This window comes from Schistocerca serialis, chromosome 7 (genome assembly GCF_023864345.2).
Source record: "Schistocerca serialis cubense isolate TAMUIC-IGC-003099 chromosome 7, iqSchSeri2.2, whole genome shotgun sequence".
In the NCBI taxonomy this organism is placed as follows: Eukaryota; Metazoa; Arthropoda; class Insecta; order Orthoptera; family Acrididae; genus Schistocerca; species Schistocerca serialis.
In genome coordinates, this window is record NC_064644.1 from 137,600,601 (window position 1) to 137,613,704 (window position 13,104).

The 13,104-nt window shown below is 42.8% G+C and overlaps 1 protein-coding gene across 1 annotated transcript in view; it reads right to left on the bottom strand.

Moving 5' to 3' along the window:
• LOC126412933 (ATP-dependent translocase ABCB1-like) overlaps positions 1 to 5,983 on the bottom strand; it is a 125,180-nt gene extending 119,197 nt beyond the window's left edge. The window contains exons 1-2 of the mRNA XM_050082822.1: positions 5,960 to 5,983; positions 5,440 to 5,850 (exon numbers count right to left, since the gene is read on the bottom strand). Of these exons, the coding sequence (XP_049938779.1) occupies positions 5,440 to 5,850; positions 5,960 to 5,983 (435 nt within the window). The remainder of the gene's footprint in view (positions 1 to 5,439; positions 5,851 to 5,959) is intronic.
• Positions 5,984 to 13,104: the final 7,121 nt, after the last annotated feature.

The following is a 13,104-nucleotide window of genomic DNA, read 5'->3' on the forward strand; positions in this document are numbered from 1 at the left end:
GCTATAGAGATCTCTGCTGAATTCCTGAAGTGCCGGTGGGAACTGCCATACTAGACTGTAGTGCATGTTGTCAGACACGTTCAAGAAGTTCGTTATCAGCATCAGAACTACGGTTTAAGAGTGAGATGAAATGCACATTCCGGCGATTCAAGATGTCCTGACTCTAAGGATGGTCGTGCTTTCGGTGGCTTTAAGGGTTTCTGATGAGGAACGAACAGGCCCACATACAGGGTGTCCATAAAGTCGCTTTACAGCTTCAAAATTTTGTTACTATGGCATATTTTTTAAATATTTTAACAAAATTTATTCTATTGTAATAATTGATTACTAAAGTTTTTACATATACTTAAATTTTTTTTCAGATACTATGTTGATGGAAGGAGCTGAACCTCTATAAAATGGCAACTCCTCAGGAGAAGGCACAATGTGTGTCCTGGTTTATTGAGACAAAATCGGATGTTCAGACTCAACGAAACTTCAGAATGAAGTATGGAAAATTTCCACCATTGGCCCTTCCGTCCGTGCATGGCACAAAAAATTTATGGAGACAGGGACAGTGTTGGATAAAAGGGAGGAGCGGGCGACCAAGAAAATCCGAGGAAAACATCGATCGTGTCTTAAATGTCTTAACTCGTTCACCTACGAAGTACATCCGCACTACTGCCAGACAGTTACAACTACCACGTTCTACTGCGCGTAAGGTCCTCCGCGGGAACTTGCGGTTGTACGCTTACAAAGTGCAATTGTTACAGACGCTTGAGCCAAATGACAAGCCAAAACGTACAGAGTTTGCACTCAACATGCTGGAACGCGTTTTGGAGGATGGAACACTCTTCAAGCAACTTTGTTTCAGTGGCGAGGCCACTTTTCATGTTTCTAGGACATTAAACAGACACAGTGTGAGAATCTGGGGATCAGAGCACCCACATGTGACTTGTGAGCTTCACCGGGATAGTCCAAAAGTGAATGTGTGGTGCGGAATCATGTGCAACCGAATAAGTGGTCCATTTTCCTTCAAGCAGTCAAAAGTTATTGCAGATGTCTACCATGACCTTCTGACAGAATACGTAGCACCACAATTGGTTGACTAACAGCCGACTATAATTTACCTGCAATATGGTGCACCACCATATCGGAGACTGCATGTTCAAAATTTCCAGACAGATGGATTGGGAGGGATGGGCCAATTGTAGTATAATAAATATGTAATGTAGTGAATCGACTGTGAGAAAGCTAAGTGGCAAAGACGTTATCTGCGAGACTCTATGATAACTATATCGTTGACTCGGAATATTACTCTCTCTGTGGTTTACTCGTAACTAAGGGCAACTAAAGTTTTCTGTTCGCTTCTTTTGATGTTATGAGGAGAATTGTACAAGAGACACAAAAAACCGTTATTATTTCATGAGAACAAAGGTGAGCGTCGCGATCTTTATTAGTATTTTTGGATGTATTGAAATAGCAGAATTGTTTCAGATTGAATGCGACGTGTACGGGGAGAGTCGTGGACAACAACACTCGAACCTGCAATCTGATGTATGAATTGTTGCTAAAAATATGCAGCCGTCCCTCCCAAGACTCTTCATATGCGCAACAAACAGTAATTCTTTTAGCAGCACTATCAGAGATAATTTTATCACGTTGTTACGACCTTTTACTGCCAGCATAATACATCGACAACAGACAAACAAAAAATAGACAAACACATAAAAGAATCTCCCACACAATTCCTTGGCCACCGCGTTCGCCGGATACCACTCCCTTGGATTTTTTTATGGGCGTATGTAAAAGATATCGTGTATGAATCACAGATACGGCTCATTGCTGACTTGAAGCAAAGGATTCGTAATGCCATCGTCACCATAGATGACGCTATGCTACAGCGAACATGACAAGAAATCAAACTTCCTGGTAGATTAAAACTGTGTGCCGGACCGAGACTCGAACTCGGGACCTTTGCCTTTCGCGGGCAAGTGCTCTACCACCTGAGCTACCCAAGCACGATTCATGTCCCGTACTCACAGTTTCAGTTCTGCCAGTGCCTCGTCTCCTACCTTCCAGACTTCACAGAAGCTCTCCCGCGAAAGGCAAAGGTCCCGAGTTCGAGTCTCGGTCCGGCATACAGTTTTTATCTGCCAGGGAGTTTCATATCAGCGCACACTCCGCTGCAGAGTGAAAATCTCATTCTCGTAATATCCCCCAGGCTGAGGCTAATCCACGTCACCGCAATATCCTTTCTTCCAGGAGTGCTAGTTCTGCAAGGTTCGCAGGTGACCTTCTGTGGCCTTTGGAAGGTAGGAGACAAGGTACTGGCAGAACTGAAGATGTGAGTACGGGTCGTGAGTCGTGCTTGGGTAGCTCAGGTGGTAGAACACTTGCCCGCGAAAGGCAAAGTTCCCGAGTTCGAGTCTAGGTCCGGAACACAGTTTTAATCTGCCAGGAAGTTTCATATCAGTGTACACTCCGCTGCTGAGTAAAAATCTCATTATGGCAAGAAATCGCATTTCGTCTTGATGTGCTTCGTGCAACTAAAGGCGCCTATATAGAGGTCTATTAAACATTGTCAGAAAACTTTTATAAACAGTGGTTACAGTAAAAGAAGTGTTGTTAAAATATTTCAGCAACTGCCGTTGTAATAAAATGTAAAAGTTGTAAAGTGACTGTATAGACACCCTGTATTTCTTTTATTCCAGCATAAAAACTCCGTGCGTCGTTGGCATGTGACAACCTTTGGAGTTCCTTGGATTTTAGTTGCCACCGGTTGCTCTTGACTGTTCTAATTTCAGTTTGAAATTTCTGCATTATCACTTGAAAGTGTGCTTCCTTTCACGGTGGATAGATCTAGAGTAAAACATAGGTAAGCATCCCGTTTGATACTTATGGGGTAATGAAGCCAGTCATTCTTCTTCTTTGGGTCAAAACCAATGACCCGTTCTGCAGTCCTCTTGATGGGGTTCTTTAAAGTGGACCATTCCCGTTCAACATCTATTGTGTTAAATGGGGTATTGCTAAGTCGATCCAAAAGTGTGTTTTGCAGGAGAAAGCGAACAGTTTCGTTCCGCAGGCTGTTGACGTTGAATTTTCTCCTGGAAGGATTTGAAAAGTAGAATCGTGGTTTATGATGGACGAGGATCCTCAGATGGCTAATCAGGAGTCTGCGATCAGTCCAGCAATTACCGATGTTTCGAGCTTTTTTAGCAATCAGGATGCCTTTACTGCCACGCTGCCGAATGATGACGTAGTCAGTGAGATGCCAGTGTTTTGACCGTGGATACAAGTGGTCTTGTAAAGTTTAGGTGAGCTGAACTGCGTGTTAGTGATGAAAAGTTCGTGCTCAGCTCAGAGACTTAGAAGTAGCAGCCCAATTGCATTACAGTTTCCAACACCTTGGTTCCCCGTGATGTTTTCCCAAACACTATTCTCACATCCAACTCTAGCATTGATGTCGCCTAGTAACAAGAGTTTATTTTGACTTAATATCGTGACGAGAACACTGCTAAGCTGATGGTAGAACAGATTCGTCGTATCTTCTTGACTGCCTAAAGTGAAAGCATAGGCAATAGGACTTACTGCAATAGGAGTTAATCGATGTTGTTTCATTATTTTTGTTTTTACTGTAAATCCTACACCATGGGAGCGTGGTTCATCCGCATCCTATCCTTTTCAAAAGATGGTGTATCATGAGCTAGTCTCATTGATGTGTCCTTCGCCCGGCAGTCTGGTTTCACTTACGGCAGCAACGTCTATATCTAATCTAGCTAGCTTGTGGGTGAGGAGAGAAGTTGTGGACTGGCAAGACAGCCAATCCACTATGAAGGAAGCCGAAAGGCACGCGTTTAAGCTCACGCAGGCTGGCGTGAGGTCTGGAACAGGACACGGAAATGAGAATAGTCAAAAACGTACGTAGCTGCTGGAATACTTAACTTTAATCCATAATTGGTGAACTTCGCTCGTGACGGTACATGCATCACAAGATAAATAGCAAATGATAATGGCCCCTTGCTAGGTCGTAGCAAATGACGTAGCTGAAGGCTATGCTAACTATCGTCTCGGCAAATGAGAGCGTAATTTGTCAGTGAACCATCGCTAGCAAAGTCGGCTGTACAACTGGGCCGAGTGCTAGGAAGTCTCTCTAGACCTGCCGTGTGGCGGCGCTCGGTCTGCAATCACTGATAGTGGCGACACGCGGGTCCGACGTATACTAACGGACCGCGGCCGATTTAAAGGCTACCACCTAGCAAGTGTGGTGTCTGGCGGTGACACCACAAGAGATGCTCTACTTTTTGGTCTGTTACCATTTAAATCCAGATAGCTGTTCCAATACCCATAGTCATTACTCTTTCTTGGTTTTCGTCCGTAAATTAGGCGTGACCTTCTAGGTGCGAATTCCCAGTCAGGTACAAGTGTGACTACCAACGTTTAGCTCACATTTCCTAGGCCCTTTCGAGTGCAGGGTCGGCAGCGGATATCCTAAATAGGTCTGCCCAATCGCAGATGCAGGACTACATCCCCGAGTAGTCACATGAGTTTTCAGGATTACGACCACCACGCACTTGCCGCCACCGTTGCAGGTCAATACTATTAACTTCCAGCCTCAATCAACCTTTCTTAATTTTAAGAAAAATGGTTCTAGATATTGCCTCTTGCGTAAATTCGTTCACGGTGGAACTAAAGTTGCGAGAAACTAACCCACTCATTAAGTTATTGGAACCGTTCATCACGGCACATGGGTATGGGAAACGTGTTTTCAGGCATCATAACTGAAACTATCTGCTGCGAGCTCTAGGACAGTAGGGCATCCTCCATAAAATATGTCCGCCCCCAGTAGCTGAGTGGTCAGCGAGACAGAATGTCAATTCTAAGGCCCATGTTCGATTCCCGGATGGGTCGGAGATTTTCTCCGCTCAAGGACTGGGTGTTGTGTGGTCCTAATCATCATCATTTCATCCGCCATCGACGGGAAAGTCGCTGAAGTGGCGTCAAATCGAAAGACTTGCACTCGGCGAACGGTCTACCCGACGGGAGGCCATAGTCACACGACATTTATTTTAGTCAAATATAAGATTTCACTTCCATAATAATTGTAACATGCACAACATGGTTGTTGCCCACTGGTACTTCCTCATCAGTACATAGCTGGTGCACTCACGTTGGTGAGGAGTTACCAAATGATAACAACCATGTTGTGCACCAAATACTTACATTGGAGGTCAAATGTTATTGTTGACTGACGCCTTTGGGCTGTATTTTAAGGTACCTCTGCCACAATACGAAATCCAGTTGTCCAGATTTCTTTCTGAACATTATTTATAAACGTTGAACGTTAGTAAAGCGGTTTTTAATAACCCTTCCGTTTTGCACCTGACTGGCTGTTTACTACTCCTACAAGAAGAATTATAGAAATGTCGGCTTAAAGATCAATCAAGCACGCTAACCTACCTGTGTATAAGCTACGTAGTTGAAGCAGGCGAGAGAGATGTATGTGCTTATAAAAGTGGCGGCGCCGACAATGCTGTTGTTGATAGCGAAGGTATGAATGCCGTCGAGGAACATCTGGGTGATGTTTTTTAATTCATCGGCGATGGTGCCCGTGTCACTGGCGCGCTCCGTGGAGTTCATGACGCGCAGCAAGGCCTCGGTCAGCGTCTCCCCCGGGTACTCGCGGTAGCCGCTCATGTAGGCCGCCGCGGCCGCTGATACCTCCGGGCCCAGCTGCGAGCCGAAGTCCACCATGATGCCGGTCAGGTCGCCGAAGAAGAGCACGTTCAGCGGCTGGCAGGCGCCCGTGCCCGCAGCCCCGAGCAGCCCGATCACCAGGATCAACTTCTCCCAGCCAGTGGAGAATCGGTACTGTGGAAGGCCACACCGTACAGTAGAGGTTCATGATCCTCGCATTATATAACTAACTGGTCGTACGAAGGACCCTCTTATGCATGTAATATATTTATTGTTTACTTACGTAACCTGACTTCATGAGCGGCATCAGGACGTCTCCCACATCTGACAGTTGTTTCACACCTACAGTATCTTTTTTAATGGTAGGTATCTGTTGTTGTTGTGGTCTCCAGTCCAGAGACTGCTTTGACGCAGATCTCCTTGATACTCTACCCTGTGCAAGCTTCTTCATCTCCAAGTAACTACCGAAACCTACACTCTTCTTAATCTGCTTAGTGTATTCATCTCTTGATCTTCCTCTACGATTTTTAGCTTCCACGCTGCCCTCCAATACTAAACTGGTGATCCCTTGATGTCTCAGAACATGTCCTACCAAACGATCCCTTCTTCCAGTCAATTTGTGCCACAAATTCCTGCTCTCCCCAATTCTATTCAGTACCTCCTCATTAGTTACGTGAGCTACCCATCTAATTTTCAGCATTCTTCTGTAGCACCACATTTCGAAAGCTTCTATTTTCTTCTTGTTTAAACTATTTATCGTCCATGTTTCACTTCCATACATGGCTACACTCCATACAAATACTTTCAGAAAAGACTTCGTGAAACTTAAATCTATACTCGATGATAACAAACTTCTCTTCTTCAGAAACGTTTTGCTTGCCTTTGCGAGTCTACATTTTATACACTCTCTGCCTCGACCATCATCGGTTATTTTGTTCTCCAAATAGCAATACTCACCTACTACTTTAAGTGTCTCATTTCCTAAACTAATATCCTTAGCATCACCTGATTTAGTTCAACTACATTCAATTATCCCCGGTACCTAAGAAGTAGTAACTGTAATGTGGAAAATGGTATGGAGACAATGTGAGTAAATAAAACTACTAGGAACTATTAAAATTATTCTGCCAATAATTCTACTAGTGGTGCTGCCACCACTAATAATAATAACAATAACAAAAATAACAATAATGTCAGTGCTATTTATAAATATTTGATATACAGCGAACCATGGACGAAGGGCAACAGACAAATTCCATATTTCTACATTTACTAAAAAAACGTTTGCCACGGTACTTCACTGCAGACTGTTAATGAAGATACGAGCGTAAGTAACAGGTTCCCAGTTATGTGATTTGCTCGAAGACATCTTAGGCAACAGAATCCAATACGTCTCCTCGACGACGAGTGTTCATAGTGTATAAGGGTACCATCAGATGTGCCCCAGGGAAGTGTGATAGGACCGCTGTTACTTTCTCTTCAGATAAATTATCTGACGGACACGATTGGCAGCTGTCTGTGGTTGTTCCCTAATGATGCTGTGATGAACGGATGGAGTCGAAGTTGAGTGACTGGAGGAGGATACAAGATGACATAGACTAAATTCTTGGTTGGTGGAATGCATGGCAGTTAGCTCTACATGTATAAAAATGTATATTAATGCAGGTGATTAGCAACGACAAGTCCGTAGTATTCGGTTATAGCGTTAGTAGTTTCCTCGTTGACATAGTCACATGGTGTAAATATCTGGGCATGACGTTGCAAAGCGATATGAAGTGGGACTATAATCTGAGGATTTGGCACGTAAGCAGAATTTTCGACTTCGGTTTGTTGTTCGACTTGGGTTTAGTGGGAGAATTTTAGGAAAGGGTGGCTCATCTGTAAAGGAGACCGCACATACGATGCTGGTGCGACCTGTTCTTCAACACTGCTCTAGTGTGTGGGATCCGTACTGGGTCAGATGAAAGGAAGACATCGCAGTAATTGAGAGGCGTGGTGCTGGACTTGTTAACGGCAGATTCTAACAACATGCAAGTATTGCAGAGATGGTTCAGGATCCCAAATGGAAATCCTTGGACTGAATGTACAGTTCCCTACTGAGAAATTTAGGGAGTCGGCATCTGAATCTGACTGCAGAGTGATTCTACTGCTGCGAAGGTAAGATAGGAGAAATTATGGCTCATAAGAAGGAATATACAAAGTCGTTTTCTCTTCTCTCAATTTGCGAGTGGAGTAGGAAAGGAAATGACCTTCAGTGGTGCGGGAAACTCGCCACCACGCACTGTACGGTGACGTGCGCAGTATGCATGTAGATGTCGAAGTGGAAAAGTGTTTATAGTAGTACAAAACACATGTTTTGTGATACAGCCAGTTCTGCGGAGAAGACGTTTGACGACCCTACACCAGCTGGGAGTAGTGGGCTATAGGGAAGATCTGGTTGAAATGAAGGATGTACAGGGGTAACGCCTGAGCATATGAACAGTGAAGTCATTATTGCTGCTTCAGTAGATATGTTATTACATGTCTTGTGAAGCTGAAGATGTTATTCTGTTCTCTAATAGAATGCGGGAGATTACTCCGGAGCTGGGTTCACGCTACTGGAAAGGACTTCGAGAAAGTGGCTGAACTATGGAGTGAGAAAGAAAAAAATTAGCTCTGATGGGAATTGAGTTTCCGCCACTTTGTTCAGGCGAGAATTTTGAGGTCGGGAAGAGATACGAAAGACAGTGTACATTGATAAGACAGTCGAGGAGACAGATTGTATGAAGATCTCTGCGCTTTTGTGCACGCAGTCAGGATAGCTGTGCGTATGATGGTGAAATGTGAGCAAATAGCTGAATGACGAACACAGGTATTCATAACTCGTTCAAGGTGCTGTGCTCTCCCATGAGAAAGGTCTTGCACGATGACATCACAGTACTCAATAACAGCAAGTGGAAGTGGTCGTACAAGTACTTTTTTCAGATCAAGAGGGAAGAGCTCTTTGTGTTTTTGTAGGGCATGGAAAGATGCTGATGCCTTCTTGCGCACTGCAGTTGTATGTGCAGTCCAATCTAGACTTTCTTCTTTTACTACTCCTAGTCTCTTTGCTGAGGGAGAGGAGTTGATATTTATCCTATTTAGGAATAATGATAGTAGGGATTTTCGTAATTTAGAGCTAACGACTGTCTCCGACAAAGCGTCATGATCGTCTCCGGTTCCTGTCGTTTGGGACCTAGTTACGTCCACCGGTCTTACGTCGCGTTAGATGCCTGTGAGTGATACACCATCCCATGTCGGCACGTTGGAATCTTCGCGTCAATACACCAAGAAGTAAACCTACTGTGGTATATGCTTCAATTCAAGGTCATGACTTACGATAGTGACGGAGTGTCTTATAAACTCCAAGCAGCAGTTTAACATCACGTCGACGCTCCAAAACAATCACTGTTCTCTGTTAACTGGATGAGAAATATTTTGTCCTGTAACTTTGCAAATATATGTCATATCAGATTAGGTTTCGCTAGCCTCGCACATAAGAGATACAGGTCAGATTTTGAGATCATATACTTTGACTACAAGAAGCGCGGAAGGGTTTGACGTCTCGTTGGAGACGGAGTACTAGCTCGTCCAGAGGGAAACATACCACCCTTTGCCTTATGCGATTTAGAGAAAAAGTTTTAACCACTGAGCTGCGAATGGTGTTCGTATTGCCAACCACTGCACCATTTCCGCGATACTACAAGATGCTGTTCGCCTTAAACCAATTTCACAAAACGAACCTGTATCAAAGAACTTGAGATTTACACTCATATGAAGAAAGAAAGTCAGATTTTATTCGGAGGATGCTCTGCAAACTAATCAAGCACTTTCCTCGAAAGTATCAACACAACAATTGATAAATCTTGTCATTGAACCTATTACAAATTCTTACGCTAACGTATTCTTTTATATAGATCAGGGCGCCCAGTATCTTTTTTGTAAAAAAATTTCGGACCTGGTGGTCTGGAGGAAAAGTGCGCGCCAGAGGATGTAAAACGCGAATGATTCGAATCCTAGTCGGACCTTGGGTTAACGTAGCCATACTACTTGATAAAGTCGCGCCCAACTGCAACAGTTACTCAATCAGTAAAGAATGGATCCAGTTCAATGCACGTCCCATGAATTCCACCGTTTCCTTGGTTTAACTTAAATTTATCCACGTCATGCGGATATTATGTCAGGGCTGCGACTGTTTCGTCAGATATTTGTGAAATAATGGTATATTGCAAGAAACATTTGTTACTAATATTTTAAAAGCACGACGCTTTTCGGCAACATTCTGCAATCATTAGGTGCATTTACAGTTACTTTTACATTCTAATTAGTATGAAATGAGGTTAGTTCCCTTTGCCTTGTGAGCCAGTGAGGTTATGCGACGAGAAAGACGCTTGATCGATATGCTCCCTTAATTTTACTTATTGGGTTATCTGTGTATCTATGCGAGTTATGCAGCAGAGGCAATGGAATATCGGGTCCAGAAATTTATCCATTTTTGAAAGGATCATGACTGACCACCAAGAGCTGACGACAATAATTTATTTTTATACGAGTAAATTTTGTCCACAGGTCATCAACAGGTATCATAAAATATTTACAACAGCACACAAGGTGGGATAAAATTAATTGTGATAAGTAAAACAACTACCATAATTTATCACTGTTCTCAAATGGTAATACTAATTACATCGTCAGCAGTAAACATGTACCATACTTTGCTCTCCTTCAAGCTACCTGAACAGTCAGGTTATAACGTTACGAGAGGAGGGACTCTACATATTTTTGGCTGGCAACCTGGTTATTGTTTCAGTTATCTGATTTTATTATTAGCCACGAATACCTTTGAGGAATATATCTAATTTCGCACATATTTAAGAATCGCAAGGTCCCTGAAGAGAATTACGGAATATGTTTGTTTAGCGTATGTATATTACGTAATATTTTTGCAACACGCTTGTGTACCATAAGTGCTGCCTTGACCTAACGTTCGCTGGCCTATAAAATTTCCAGAGGACGAAACTGCCAAAAAATATGTACACAATACTAGATATCCATTGTGGAGGTAAAGAAATTGAGGAACATTTCTAAGTGTAAAGCAGGCAAAATCTTGGCTTTAGGTCAATTATACATGTGCTGGTGCCAAATCTGTTTGTTATGCATATGGATACCTAGAAATTTCGTAGACGAAATTTTATTTAGTGAGTGCAAAGTGATCTTTATTTGTTTGTATCTCTATGTTAGTTTTAATGTGTCTGGAGCTGAAAGTTTGTGAGTTAAGGTTTTTCTAGGTAATCAGTTGTGAACCTGCTCCTAGATCCTCCTCATGGTCTGTGATGGATGTATTTCAGCCTTTGCTCAGTACATTTTTAATAAAGATAACAGTTTGTGAGGAGTTATCCAATGCCCTTCTCATATTATAAACTTACGTTAATGTCAGGGCTAGGTCAAGCATCGAAAATCGCGTCCTTCCGTTTTTCCGAGATTTCCCTAAATCGCTTCTACAAATGCCGGGATGGTTCCTTCGGAAGAGCACGGCCCACTTTCCTTTCCCATCCTTCCCTAATCCGAGCCTGAGTTCCCTCTCTAACGACCTCGTTGTCGACGCAACGTTAAACACTAATCTCCTCCCCTCCCTCCGTTTTTAATCCGTTCCCCGCTCTGACTTTAGTTTCTTTCATATGGCATCACAGGTTACTGTACCACCGTTGTTTGCAGAGATGTAGTTCTATTCATGCAATCAAAATACCTTTAACGTCAAAATACTTTGTTTCTTTGGTAGAATTTTATGATCTAATGTGAGAACAGGCAGACCTAAAACGTCTGTTAAAACTATGCGCAGAATCCTATGCAAGATCAAAAAGTAAGAGGCTTCATCTGTCCTTGGAGAATGCAATGAACGTGAAACTTGAGTAATAATCGGAATACGCAGGATGAATCCTTAGAATTATTGTGAAGAGTCTCTCATATTGTTGTAGTTGTTGTGATCGTCAGTGCAGAGACTAGTTTGATGCAACTCTCCATGCTAGTCTATCCTGTGCAAGCTTCTTCATCTCCAAGTACCTACTGCCACCTACTTCCTTCTGAATCTGTTTAGTGTATTCATCTCTTGGTCACCCTCTACTACTTTTACCCTCCACGCTCCCCTCTAATACTAATCTGGTGATCCATTGATGCCTCAGAATATGTCCTATCAACCGATCCCTTCTTCTAGTCAAGTTGTGCCACAAACTTCTCCCCAATTCTGTTCAGTACCTCCTCATTAGTTATGTGATCTACTCATCTAATCTTCAGCATTTTCCTGTAGCACCACATTTAGAAAGTTTCAATTCTCTTCTTATCTACACTATTTATCGTCCACGTTTCACTTCCATACATGGCTACACTCCATACAAATACTTTCAGAAACGACTTCCTGACACTTAAATCTATACTCGATGTTATCAAATTTCTCTTCTTCAGAAAGGCTTTCCTTCCCATTGCCAGTCTACATTTTATATCCTCTCTACTTCGACCATCATCAGTTATTCTGAAACCCAAATACCAAAACTCATCTACTACTGAAAGTGTCTCACCTCGTAATCTAATTGCCTCAGCATCACCCGGTTTAATTGGACTACATTCCATTATCCTCGTTTAGCTTTTGTTGCTGTTCATCTTGTATCCTCCTTTCAAGACACTGTCCATACCGTTCACCTGCCTCCCAGGTCCTTTGCTGTCTCTGACAGAATTACAACTTCATCGGCGAACCTCAAAGTTTTTATTTCTTTTCCATGGATTTGAATTCCTACTCCGAATTTTTCTTTTGTTTCCTTTACTACTTGCTCAATATATAGATTGAATAACATCGGGGATAGGCTACAAACCTGTCTCACTCCCTTCCCAACCACTGCATCCCTTTCATGCCCTTCGACACTTATAACTGCCATCTGGTTCCTGTAAAAATTTGAAATAGCCTTTCGCTCCCTGTATTTTGCCCCTGCACCTGTAGAATTTAAAAGAGAGTATTCCATATATATATATTACTTGCCATTCAAATTGTTCCACCAAGAAGAATTGCAGATGATAAATGAAACGGGTATTCATTGCACAAATATATTATACTATAACTGACATGTGATTACATTTTCACGCAATTTGGGTGCATAGATCCTGAGAAATCAGTACCCATAACAACCTTTATCAATGTCGGAAACGTGATGGTACGCATTTCTCCCCCTTACACGAGGCATCACAACAGCGTTTCACGAGGCAACGCCGGACAACTGCTGTTTGTGTATAAGATATTGGTTGGAATCTTTCCACATGTCAGAACGTTGTAGGTGTCGCCACCGGCGCCAACCTTCTGTGAATGCTCTGAAAAGCTAGTCATTTGCATATCACAGCATCTTCTACCTGTCGGTTAAATTTCGC